At 36.4% G+C, this 13,946-nt stretch overlaps 1 protein-coding gene across 1 annotated transcript in view; it reads left to right on the forward strand.

Moving 5' to 3' along the window:
- The window catches only part of Klp3A (kinesin-like protein 3A), an 80,302-nt gene extending 71,527 nt beyond the window's left edge, over window positions 1-8,775 (forward strand). The window contains exons 18-21 of the mRNA XM_083143798.1: window positions 512-697; window positions 2,362-2,538; window positions 5,479-5,606; window positions 8,363-8,775. Coding sequence (XP_082999924.1) covers window positions 512-697; window positions 2,362-2,538; window positions 5,479-5,606; window positions 8,363-8,447 — 576 coding nt within the window. The 3' untranslated portion in view covers window positions 8,448-8,775. The remainder of the gene's footprint in view (window positions 1-511; window positions 698-2,361; window positions 2,539-5,478; window positions 5,607-8,362) is intronic.
- The last annotated feature ends 5,171 nt before the right edge of the window (window positions 8,776-13,946 follow it).

Below are 13,946 nucleotides of genomic sequence, written 5' to 3' on the forward strand. Positions count from 1 at the left end.
GTTTGTCATTGTCTGTCTGGAACTGTATAGAAGTTATGCCCCCTCTCTCTCTCTCTCTCCTTTCACACACACACTACCTGACTTTATACAGGCAGATCAGTCTTTCCTTCAAACTTCCCCCCACTCTTCCATAGTATGCTCTCATTGGTATTCTTTCTGGCCTTATCCACTTCATATGTCTACCTTGGACACGCTTGGTCTGTTCATTTGCAGCTTCACTACCCCATTCTGTCAATGTAAGTACTGTAGACAGGAAACCAAAATTAAATGCTGGGATTAATGTTCTGGTACAGGTAGTTACTTTGGATATAGAAAACTAGCAGGTAGTTCGGGTTTACAGTATTTTGAAATTGACTTTTCGTTATGGACTTTTACATGTACATTCTGTGATGGAATGTCTTTGCAGTAAACTTTATTCAAACTGGATAATTTTTTTTTAAAAAAAAATGGGGGGGGGTGGTGCAATGCAGTTAAAATACCAGTTAGTACATTTTTTCCTTTTATATTGCAGGCCTCTTTCTTCCCTCAAATAGATATGAAAATTCCAATGACAGTTCCTACAACAAAACTAAAAGTGCAACAACCGTATGACCCTGCAGAACTTTTCCAAGATGATCCATCGGATACAGACGACAACACCGATGAAGATCCTGACTGGAGGGAAACCCCTGTAGCCAAAAGGTTACAAAAAATGAAAGTAAGTTGTTGTACAGATGAAAGCTTTTAGACTACATTGAAATGTGTGAAAATAGAGCTTGTCAAGATTGAAGGGTTAGATGGATGAAGGGTGTAAGTAAGAGAACTTATTTTGAATATAATCAACGAAAACTATATGCACCCTGCATCTCTTGCTGGAATATGCCAATATTGATGTATTCCGAAGGCAAATATACACTAATATTGTCATATTCCAGCAGATTCAGGATGAAGATAATTTTAGATTATTCTGGCTTATGCCCTTCTTCCAGCTAACCCTTCAATTATATTGCATGAACCTTGCTAATCCAGTATGCAATAAAATGGAAGTACTTTTTTTAGGGACATTTTGAAAATTTGTGAGTTTACTCACTAAATATATTCACAGTATAAAAAGTATAAAAAACTTAACGTGAGTGAGTATAATAGTCGTAAAACACCTTGCAGACTACGTTTTGCGAAGATACGCTTCGCTTCTTCAGGTATTTCTTTTCAGTATATAAAATACTTCGTCATATATGTAAAAATAAATCCAGGATTAGGTAAAAAAGGGTATTGGGATATGGAATTTAAAATTACATGACGTTAAAAATGCCATGTAGGCTAAAAGATAATTCTAAAAGAACGGTTTACCCATACTACTATACAGAATACTACCAACAGTCATTCATTCTGCATAATTTTTTTTTGGATAAAATAGAATTTTGTCACGTGACCTTGACCTTGAATATTTCGAAACATGTCATCACCAAAAATCGTGAAAAATATATTTGGTCCCTCATACCATACTCTAAAACATATCAAAAAATCATTCTGGGACTGCAAAGGATCAGAAGATACAAAATAATATGTGTAACTATGTGACTGATAAAAGCCCCATTATATGAACTATGACGAGTCAAATGTCCCTTAACACCCCCTACAAAATGGAAAGGAGTTATCCTGGGTATAATTGGTCATGAAAGAAATAGGTTAGTCACAGGAAGATCCCTAGCTGTGTGTGTCAAGCGCAGGTCCAGCATATTGTTGACCACCATATTGGTTGTAAAGTTGATGCCACCAAGATCATCAACAAGTCATCAAATTACTGGGACAGAATCATTAAAGAAGCAATAGCCATCCATAGGGAAAAGGAAAACCTGAACAGGGACACGGAACTAGAACTGCACCCAGCCTGGTTAGCGATAGTAGACTGTGAGCGGCCCGTCACCTACACCGTACCCCTCCCACATCAAATACATATAACCATACCCCAACTTTTCTCTCCAATCCCTGAAGGTGGGAGTGACAGCTCTCGAAAGCTCTGAAGCCTATCCAGAACTCACCAGGCTGATATCCCGAGAGAACCGTATCATTGATATTACATGTTTTCAAATTCAAAGTGAATACCATGCCTGATTCACATAAGATAATATTTAAAGTGCAGAATAATCTTTTGATGTTCCACATGCATTACATAATATTACAGTAGCATAAAACTAGCAGACAAACAACTGTTGTAGTATTACTTAAGTTGCTATATTTGAACATGAATTACGATTGTGGCATTTGTCTTGAAATGAACTTCTGAGACAGTATATTTATCAAAGGAACTTAAAGCCAACTCAGTTTTTAGATTAGGAACTTAACATATTTCTACTTAACCTCTACATTCTGTTTTGTTAGATGAGCACTGAAGTGGATGTCTTGCATGCCGACAAGAAGAGAGATTCTACCAGCCGATGTACGTGCAGCAAGGGACGTTGTTCAAACAAACTTTGTGGTTGCAAGAAAAATGGTAACCTTTGCTCAGAGAATTGTAGGTGCAATGTGGAGAAATGTGTGAACAGAAGTACAAATGAGGTAAGAAATTTTCCACAATTTTAGCATAACAAAAAAATAAATGCCCTAATGAACTTTCAGTGTTCTTGGAGGAAAGTCTCATTTGATTTTCAACCTGCATTTTATCAGAGCTCTGGTTATCCAGTATGGAGGGTATACAATTCCCATGCAAGACACAGAAGTTCAAATTTCTGGGAAGGTGGTTTGGGGTAAGTTTGTTTTCCCTTGCATATCTCTGCCTCTTATAAATGGCTAGGGTGGAGTAAAAGGTAGCCAGAGCATGTTGCTGATCATACAATCTCAATTATGGTAGATTCAAACTGTGTGCAGATTGGCTCCCTCCACCCTCACCATGTGGACAGTGTGTGTGTATCTTTACTTATTATAACATCATTTTTTTATTATTATTATTAATTTGACACCATGAAAACAACTAAATTCTGTTGCGTAACATGTTTTTGAGGCCCAGGGCCTGCATAATGGCTTGTTGTTGAGCTTGCTACTTATTTTCAAGTAGCTCCCTAATTGTACTCACGATGCTGGGTGTCTTGGTCAGCACCAAAATATTTGAAGGATCAAACCTGGGACCACTGCCACCAAATGCAAGAGCACTAATGTTTCAACTACTAGGGAGAGAGCTGTCGGACACTCTTATCACCCATTTGGAATACATCAAAGCCATAGATTCTTTGGATACTGAGATATTTCAGAATGTTAATGACTTTATTTTATACTTAAATATTTAATTGTCAGTTTACAGAAATTTAGTTCCAAGATATTCCTATTCATGTAGTTACTGTATTATTGAAATAGTTTTATTACCTTAATGTTCATCTTTCATCACGTACTTTGTCGCAATACTAAGTTCTGACATTTTGCACAAATCAGAATATGTCTGGTCTCCAGAGTGTGTTGGTTGACCAACTTGAAAGCTGGGCAATGACTTTTTAAAAATGACTTTGACATGAAAGTTTGGTTTGCTTAGAATTCCTTCCTTCCCCATTAGTATTAGAGAACCATTCAATATTGCTAGTGTAAATGGGTTCTGAACCATAAAGAACCTTTTTATCTGTAAAGTATTTAAATTTGGTCCAGGAACCTTTTTTTTTTTTTCCAGGTTAATTTTAAATGCATCCCAGGAACTTTTTTTTTTTTTTTTTTTTTTAAATAGGATCCAAGTTCCGTATTGAAATGAAATAATATGCAACCGAATTTAAGTTGTGCGAGAAGAAAATGTTCCGATTCTGTTACAAAACCAAATAGAACCCATTATAATATATGGATTTCTGGATTTTTAACAACCCCAGGGTTGGGTCGAAGGTCCAGGAATTTTAAATAAATTCAATTCCTGTGCAGGAGAGAAAAATCAGCAAGTGTAAATGGGTTTTAGGCTGTAAAGAACCTTTTTTATGCTTAAAGTATGTATTTAAATTTGGTCCAGGATCTTTTTTTCTGGCTGAATTTAAATTTGGTCCAGAAACCTTTTTTTTATGGGTCAATTTAAATTTGGTCCAGGAACCTTGTTATGGTCAATTTAAATTTGGTCCAGGAACCCTTTTTTACGGGTCAATTTAATTTTGGTCCAGGAATCTTTTGTTACGGGTCAATTTAATTTTGGTCCAGGAACCTTTTTTTTTGGGTCAATTTAATTTTGGTCCAGGAACCTTTTTTTTATGGGTCAATTTAATTTTGGTCCAGGAACCTTTTTTCAATAAAACAAAATGTATTTATACCGAATTCAAATTGTGTGGGAGAAAAGGTTCAGATCCTACAGGGAACCCAATAGAACTCATTAGAAGTTATGTGTTCCTGGACTTTTATCAACTCTGGTAGGATATATATGTAATCTGTCTTAAAATAAGTGTCTATCAACAGGAACTCTTATTCAGGAGAGCAAATATAGATACACACCTATTTTACTTTTTCACATAGTTTGTCAACATAGACACACTTATTATATTGCATAAAACTTAGGAAGGTGCTGTGGCTCATCCAAAGTCTTGATTACTGGTTCAGATGTAACAGTGCAGAGAGCTTCATGCAGGAAGTTGCTGGATGTAAGCTCAGAGATGTAGTGGTGATGGTCCAAACATTATTCCCAACTGAACCTCTCAAGGTGCTGCACAGCTTCACAACACCAAGAATCATTTGTAGTAGACAACCACTCACACTTAATATTTGGTCTGTAATGCACATCTGCCATTAACTCTCAACCATGTACAGCAAAAGCATAGTCTGCCTGGTTGCTCCTGCCTACTCTTGCATGGACTCTGGAGACCACATGACAGATAGATCAACTGAAGATAATATAATTGCCCGGTCAGTAGATCACTTCCAGAAATATTGCTACGAGAAACTTTATTTTGTAGAATGTTCCAGGAGGAATTCTAAGCAGAAGTAATTTTTCATTGCATAGAATGGTAGCAGGACTTTTTTAAGTCAAACATTTTTGTAATAGTCTTTGCTAAGGCAGGCCTGAGGTCAAACTGAGCCTCAGTTTTAGGGTTTTACTGTCCTGGAAAAGTCTGGCAATATTAAAGTACCATTGTGCTAGCAATGAATGTGGATTTTTTGACTCACATGTAAATCATAATTTGATACAAAGATGGTTGTAAAATGAACTATTAAAGAATATGGAATTCTTGAAATTGCAGCCTTACTTTCGTATTTCTACACAAAAGGTAAGTTGAAGCATTACTGAAATGGTCTGGAAATTTAGAAATAATTAGGAAAGTTGGTGAATTTGTTCAGGCAAAGCAAGTGAGGTTCCCACTCAGTTTTAATTTGAAAAGAAAATATACACAACCTTAGTAATATTAATTGTAATTAAATGTAGAAAGGATTCATTTTGGCTTGTTGGTAAAATATTCTTCAAAATGTTAACTGAAGGATTTATTGTTTGGACATGCAACGATTCTCTTGTTCATTAGGCATATGTTACACTGAGACATATTTTTGCAGGAGACCAGTAACTCAGCTGATCCAAGTGTACTTGATTCAACTTCAAACTGCTCCACTTCAAACTACCCAGTATTAAGGTCACCATTGAAAGAACAAAACCACAAGAAAGGCTGTTCTAAAAAACTTTGGTGAGTAATTGATTTTATCTAATAGTTTGGATACATAATTGTGCGAGCTTTTTTTTTTTTCATTCTTCTTGCATATACTGTACTTACCTTCCTATTAATCATAATGCTATTTTCAGTATTTTCTCACTTACGTACATAATACTCATCCCTATCTTGTTAGCAGCAGAGGTACTTATGGGAAATTTATGTTATCTATTATTTCCCAAAGAAACAGAAATAGGAGGAAATTAAAATTTTACAAGAAAAAATCCTATTTCAAGAGCCCTGAGGTCATCAAAATAAAACGGCAACTAAAAAAATCTAAATGCATGGCATGAAATTAGGCAGGAGGCAGAAGTTTGCCCTGTTGCCATGGTGGAGCACAACCCTGTGTGTTCGGACGGAGGTTTAAGAGAATGAAAGATCTCGTTGTAGAGTTGGTCTTTGTAATATGTGTGATACAAACTGACAGTATTTGCTCGAAAGGTCAGGGATGACACAAGTGCCCCGGAGAGAGGTCTGTCTGTGATGCTCGAACTAGGCAACGCAGGCGGTTGATGTTGCCACACAGTGCATGGGAACCAGAGACTTTTGTCCTGTTCTCGATTTGCTTTTTCCACATGTGGCACCAGTGCAATTCTGCCCAGCTGCCTATTTTCATGACCATGCATTTAGTGTAGTACTCGTAGGGTCCTATAACCATGCAAAGTTTTGTTAATAAAAGTTCAAATAGTTTGTCGCAAGAAATTGAATTAATTGGAATATGCAATATTAAATAAGAAGCATGATAAGTGCTAATTGCCTTAGTCTAGCAAGCTAGGTAAATATTGTTTTATTGTAGAGACTGTGCATAGATATTATGTCTCTCTTAGTGCAGGAAACAGTTTTGGCAACATGCGCTAAATAGGGGTCAAACACTGCTGAATGGGTGTACATACATTTTAAGGAAAATTTAGTTCAAATTATTTGTGTATTTTTCTAAGAAAAAAATCCAAACAGATAATGGTTTGTCAGTGGTCTTTTGTGGTACTATAATACATACCTATTGCTGGAACCAATAGATTACTTAGGAATCTACTACATATTATTTTTTATGATAAACTATGAAACAAATTTCAATTATACTTGACAGGATTCTAGGTACTGTACATACAAGTGCTATATTTTGGCATATTTCCATTAACGTTGTATTAATGTGCCAAATGGGCTCCACGATGAGGAATTTCTTGAGTAAATTTAACCTTTCCTCCCCTACAATTATTTGTAATATTTTTAAACTCTAAAGGACATGGAGTTTTAAAAAATCTACCATCTTGAATGTGGAATTTAGCTTAATCTTTAAATTCACTAATATGGTTTCACAACACTGCCATGTTTCTACAAATGTTTTGGATTGCCTTCTAAACGCACTTGATAAGCATTGCACTTACAACCTTTCGAAGTTGTGATAACTGAAAACTACATAGATATACAGGGTTTCTATAAATTAGTTATACAAAAGTAACCATTAATTGTGAAGAAAGTGTATGTGTAACAGAAATTGTTTATACATCAATGAATACAGCATATCTTCAAGTTTATTGTCGCACATTGTTAGTTTCAGATGCCGCCACTGGAGGCGTGAGCGTTTGTTTATCTTTCACAAGTACAGACTTGGATTGTTCGTGATGGAACAATTCCTTGGCCACCTCGTCGACGTTGCTGGGAAGAGGGGGAACAAATAGTCGTTCTTTAATGTAACTCCAGATAGAGAAATCCATGGGGCCATTCAGGTGACCAAGGTGGCCATGGAATCGTTCCACCACGATCAATCCAAGCCAGTACTTGTGTAAGATAAACAAATGCTCACACCTCCAGTGGCGGCATCTGAAACTAAGTGCAACAATAAACTTGAAGATATGCTGTATTCATGTGTAAACCATTTCTGTTACACACACTTTCTTCACAATTAACGGTTACTTTTGTATAACTAATTTATAGAAACTCTGTATATGTATCTGCTGATAGATAAAATTTTAAGACATTTTTTGCACGAAGATTGTTTTCAAGACTTAAGCTTAGATGACTTGTTATAAAGCTTGTCACAAGATTATACAGCAACCAAATATGTTGGAGAAGCGTAACATTTATAAAACACAGTGCTTGCTTTTCAAGTAAGTCATGCTTCTTAACAGATGTTGCAAATGGAATATTTTTTTTAGAAAAATGTGAAACTTTCAGAACACTGTAAGAAAGCTGCATTATTGTGTGGGAGAAGTTGATTGAAGTTTGCATTGTCTGTCGAAATGTGCCAACTCACACTTGCCTTCAAAGAAAGCTATTTGTCTTGAGGACTTCCTGATAAGAATGCAAAGATATAATTGTACATTTTCAACTCTGTGTGGTAATTGTTGTGGAAGACATTCTTAACCTTCAAATTCAAATTACGAAAGAAATCAACCTCTTACTTTTGAAATATCAAGGCCAGAAAACTTCTCCCACCAAAATGCAAGACTTACGGTGGTAGAGATTAAAAACACTTTTTTCAAGAGTTCCTTAAAATCAAGATGCACAACTTGTTTGAGGGCACAGGTTACTGAGTAAATAGTTTTATTTATTTATTTATTAAGTCTGTATTCATAATTCTTCAAATCTATTCATTTTCATTTTCCACTGAATATCAATCTCATGTTTAAATAAATGACTACAGTAATTTGTCTTTGCATACATTGTGTTATATTGTCAAATATTTGCTTATCTATAATTTCTCTGCATTGACTATTTCATTATGTTTGTAGGGGTGAAGGGGAAAATTCAGGGTCTGATGCTGAGATTTTCCAGTCTGAAGAAAGCCCACCGAAAAGAGGGAAATTTTTTGAATAAGAAAATTGGTTTTGTCTGAAATTTTTTTATTTCCAGGAATGAGAGATGTAAATTTTTATTGTTAACGTATGCGTGTTTAAATGTGTCATTAATTTTTTTTTTAAAGATACATTTTATATCTGTACAGCAGTTCATTGTGTATTGAATCTTCCTTTGTAAACCTGTCTTTACTTTATCTAAATTATTTGTATTTTTGAAACTCTGAATGTTATTGTTAACGTATATGTGTTTTAAATCACATTTTTTTTTTAAAAAAAGGTTCATTTTATATCTGTACAGCAGTTCATTATGTATTGAATCTTCCTTTGTAAACATTTTTTAGCTTTTTTAATGAAAAATCAACTGTATTTCAGAGCCTTTAATGACAAAATACAAATTACTATAAAAAACAGTTTCACACTTATTCATTAATTTATTTATTTAAAATAACTTATCTATATATTTACATATTGATTCAGTGAAAATGTCCATATTTTGTACATGTAACATGATTGAGTGGCTCCTTAACCTGTCTTAGCATACTGGTTAGGAAAGCAGTGAAGGTCTTATGATAAATTCCTGGCCGAAGGAAGTTTTCAAACTTTTTTTTTTGTCTCAATTCTGAAGGTAATTCAATCCCATTGTTAATGTGATTAATAAAAATAATCTTTACAGTGGCTGCGGTGGCTCAGTCGGTAACACGTCTAACTATCATACTATAGGTCCCGGGTTCGATCCCCAGTCGGTTCAAATCTGGGAACTTTTCTAATGTTGGAAGCGGCCCCAGCACCCACACAGTGTCGAATGACATGGGTACCTGGGGGAAACCATGGGGGTAAAGGCAGTCAGGGGCGTGATGCTGATCATATCACCCCCACTCATGACCGCATCAACAAAAATGTGTGGGGCGTTACCCCCACACCCCCTGTATGCCTTCATGGCATATGCTAACCACAGGATAGCCCTTTACCTTTTTTTTTTTAATCTACAGAAACATTCAGAATTTCAGAAGTTGAAAAGCAATTCTAAGTGGCAATTTGCATGATTCACAAACTGTGCTGCAGAAGGATATGTGGTCAATAACATCAACTGGTCCATTGGCGACCTAACAATCATATTTTCATGAGTCAGCTGTTGGTTATTGTGCAAGTTTGAGCACGTTAAAATAGATGTGCCATTACAAATCCCACCAGTTGAGAAGTACGGTGTGTGATCAAATTTCTTAAGGCTAAAGGTCATAATGCTGCGGAAATACACGGAGAATTGTGTGAAATGTAATGAGGGAAGAGTAGGTCAATGGTGTTGTACATTCACAATGGTGATGAAATTGCAATTACAAAGTAACCCTAAAATGTTTCTAATTTCATTCACAATAAAGAGTGTGTACCAGTGTAATCAATGAGAAAGGTTAAGAGGGTAAACAAAGGAAACTGCCAATTCAATTTTCGACACAAACAAATATACAATAATATGAAAACTTTGTTTACAAGGGTACTAAGTTATGGAAATATTTGCTTACAATATCCTGGGTGAAAAAAAGGAAAAGTTATGAAACATTAATCAATCACTAACAATGTAGGCTGTCCTGATAATTGTTAACTTGCCACATCATCTTGTTTCTTGGCAATAAAATGTTTCATTTGCAATATGAATATGGTATAAATTAATCATATAAGCAGTCAGCTCAAAGCAATATGAGACTTTTAGTTCAAGTTCTGAGCTGCAAGTAATCCAGGTAGTGTAACCTTGAAATACAATGTGATCCATGTAAAACTGGACCATGCCTTGACTAGTAAGTAATTGTGCAAATATTTAGCCTGTGGTGGTAACTCAATTCCTGTATTGTTCCATTGATAAAGCACTTGGTGAGGAAGGGAATGAATTCCTTGGATGCAAAAACTGGTGTGATGAGTCCCTTCATAGTCTCCTCTGCATTCTACGAGAATTGGCATATGGTGCGATTTCTCACGGTGACTTATCATCAGCCCTTTGTTCTTTGAAACCGTGGGTGATGTGAGGGCACAAGTGTGTACAAAAACAATCCACACACCTTATAAGCTGAAGATGAACATCATTGATGTCGCCGAGAGATTGAGATGGGAATACTCCAAAGGGTTGCTAGAAACATGGTGATATATATGGACAAATTCATTGAACTGCAAAGTTATCATTTCCAACATACGTTGTAGCCAAAGTATGTATGTATATACAGGGTGTCCCAAAAATAAGTTCATGAATGTGTTCCTCTTATGTAAACAATGAAAATAGTCCAGAAATGCTTGGTTTCACAGTTATAGGCTTTCACAACACATGCATACCAGAATGTTTATCTCCCACACATGGTCTATGACACTGACAAGGAGAGGTTGCAGGTTAGGAAATTGAGTTTGGGACAGGCCTTCATGTAGGTTAGTTATAAATATGCAAAGGTACTATCATGCAGTAGCCAACCATTTACAAGGAAATGAACGAAAAAAAGTTTCAAAGCTTTCAAAGTGCACCTACAATTGGTCCTTTTTTTATAAAGGTAAAAGGAAAGTAGAAAAGCCTGGCATATCACCATACCATGAAGATGCATAGGGAGTGTGAGGATGTTCCCCACACATTCTAGACCTCTGCCATAGTTGAGGGGATGTAATCAGCACCATGCTTCAGCTACTCTCTCCCCCTCCACAGGGTTGCCTAGGTATTCATTGATTAGAGGCTCAGTGAGCCCCCGACTTGCTCTATGCAGGGACATTGTCAGGAAAATTCCCACCTAAAAATGTCTTATCTGGAAATACCCCAACTAGTGTCTGTAATCAGGGTTGCTACGCGACTGGAAAACCTGGAAAACGGAAAAGTCAGGGAATTTGGTTGGTCAGGGAATAGTCAGGGAATTTTGGATATTTTCTGGAATTTACGCGCATTTTGGAGTTGCAGGAGAACCAGTTACAAAATGAATGAACGGTTCATTTCCACTTCCAAATTCGGTTCTTGTGATTCCAGTCCCCCCCAAAAGATTCAGTTCAGAAACTTTTTCCTCTCGTCATTATGACTTCTAGTCTGTTACGTACAAAATTATGGTTCCTTCGCATTTCAATTCTATATTTATTCACTCTCGGATCTAGGTTCTTGGATCCGTTCATTTTGCGACTCATTCTTGTGAACCTGTTCAAGACCGGAATTTGGAGAGGCGTGAGATTTTTCCTTAGAGAACAAGCTACTCAAGATGAAACCTACGCACCAGCTATCCTCAGAATTTCTTGCGGAAAAAAAGTTTGTTTTAGCTTTGTGTGTGGTGAGGAAATTTTCTTTCTGCAAGAACACACCCGTTCGGAACCCGTTCTCTTTTGATACATGAAACGGAGCAGGTTGGTGTGTAGTTTAGTTTATTTGCGTCCAAGGACTACCGGTGTGTACAAATTACAGTACATGGTAATATAGGACATGTCAATACTTACATTACAATACAGGTACATTAATAGATTTTACAAATACAAAATATATAGCCAAAAATTGTAAAACATTGTTTCTTACTCTGCTATTATATCAAAATCACAAAAAAATATAACATGAGAAGAGATACTAATTACCCACTTTCATTTGACATTTAATTTTACAAGAATAATATGTGATTATACTACATTATGTACATTTGTCTTATGTAAAAGTCGCTTCGGACAGTTCATTGGTTTTGGATCTGCAATAAAGCTTGAAGAGCAGAATTTCACATAACTGTCTGTGGTTGACGTCACACTGGACGGGTGCGGACGCCGAGTAAAAAGAAAGGGACTCATTACTTCATCCCCCCCTCCCCCGGAACCCGTTTCTGTGAATTTGAGTCCTTCGTTTGCGACCCGTTCAGAAGCAACCTGATCAACTAGTTCATTTGCTCATTGTCGTAGTTTTTACATTGCAGAGATGTGTTACACCCCAGAAATTAGTGATTTTTTGCAGTATCAGTGACGTCATTTTTCGAATATGCACGTGTTTTGTGCATGTAGAACGAATTTATTTTTTAAAAACTAATTAGAGGAATTACCGTACGCTGGTCACAGATCATTGTTAGGTTAGGAATGTTGGTTTCATGCCGATAGTAATTTTACGTATTGTTTGCGTGTAGAATGAAATTATGCTGAAAAGTGGTGAAAATGAGCCCAAGTTCCTTTTGTTTTATTACGATTTCATCATGCTACAAATGCAACTCTTACATGGTTCGATTTCGATTTATGTCTGTTATCACATACTGCAGAGTTTTAGCGATTACTTAAGATTTTGTGAATATATGCTTTTGTGGTTAGGTTAGGAATGTCAGGTTTGGTTGTCTTAGAAATAAAATAAAGACACTGAATGCACTCTACTAAGGTTCCGATTTATTTCTACATTCATTCCCACTAGTTTACGATACTTAGCCTACTGTCGCTTGTCAACCGGAGAGTACCTCGCCCGTGCGAAGCGTGTATGATTAAGGTCATTTTGAAGTTTTTTTTTCAACAGAAATAACTTTTTCGAACCCAAATAGTGCTCATTATTTTAAGGAAGATTCAAATTTCGTGTCACAATGATTGCCAAAATTCTATGATAATTAGTCTTCCTGCTAGGAAAATTTAAAAAAAAAAAATCATGAGACATTCGGAACTGTTACCTTTTAAAAGATAGATTTCGATGTTTTCCGTAATATAAAATTGGTTCCAGCATGTGGAAAATTCAAATAATGGAGATATTTGATTCCTAAATATGGCCCGCGTATATATTTTTTTTAGGTGTATGGCTGGTCACCGGCCCCATTCAAGTTCTGAATTTCTGTAATATGTACTATTTTCATTAAATTAAAAAATATAATCATTAAACTTATTGCATATTTTCTAAAGCTACATGACCCAATTTTCTGTTGTTTCTCATTTGTATTGATATAGACTAATTGAGGTTGTATACAGGTTACATTGTAAAGCTTTGATATATGCCACTTTTTTACTTTGACGAAGTTTCAAAAACATTGCAGAAGGAAATAAATGGGCTGTTCCAAAAATCGATGTTTTCACAATATTACGAGGGGCACTGGCAACACTGTTGGTGTCATGTGTCACTAACAGACTTGTTTCACCTCAGGCTATCACACTAAGGCACTTTTAACGACGAAGGAGAAAGTTGGTTATTCTCGAACATATGCAATAAATTACATACACCTTGCAACCCTGAAATGTGGGTATCCCTACAAATTAGGGATGGCCAGATCCGGATCCTGGCGGATCCGAAATCCGGATCCGGTTGGTTCCGGATCCTAAGGATCCGGATCCTAAAATTTTTCGGATCCGGATCCGTGGATCCGGAATTTTCAGATCCGGATCCGGATCCGCGGATCCGGAATTTTCAGATCCGGATCTGGATCCGGATCCAGAACTTTCGGATCCGGATCCAGAATTTTCGGATCCGGATCCAGAACTTTCGGATCCGGATCCGGTACTTTCGGATCCGGATCCGGTACTTTCGGATCCGGATCCGGTACTTTTGGATCCGGATCCAGAACTTTCGGATCCG

Source organism: Lepisma saccharinum, chromosome 1, assembly GCF_977018435.1.
Source record: "Lepisma saccharinum chromosome 1, izLepSacc3.1, whole genome shotgun sequence".
Taxonomy (NCBI): Eukaryota; Metazoa; Arthropoda; class Insecta; order Zygentoma; family Lepismatidae; genus Lepisma; species Lepisma saccharinum.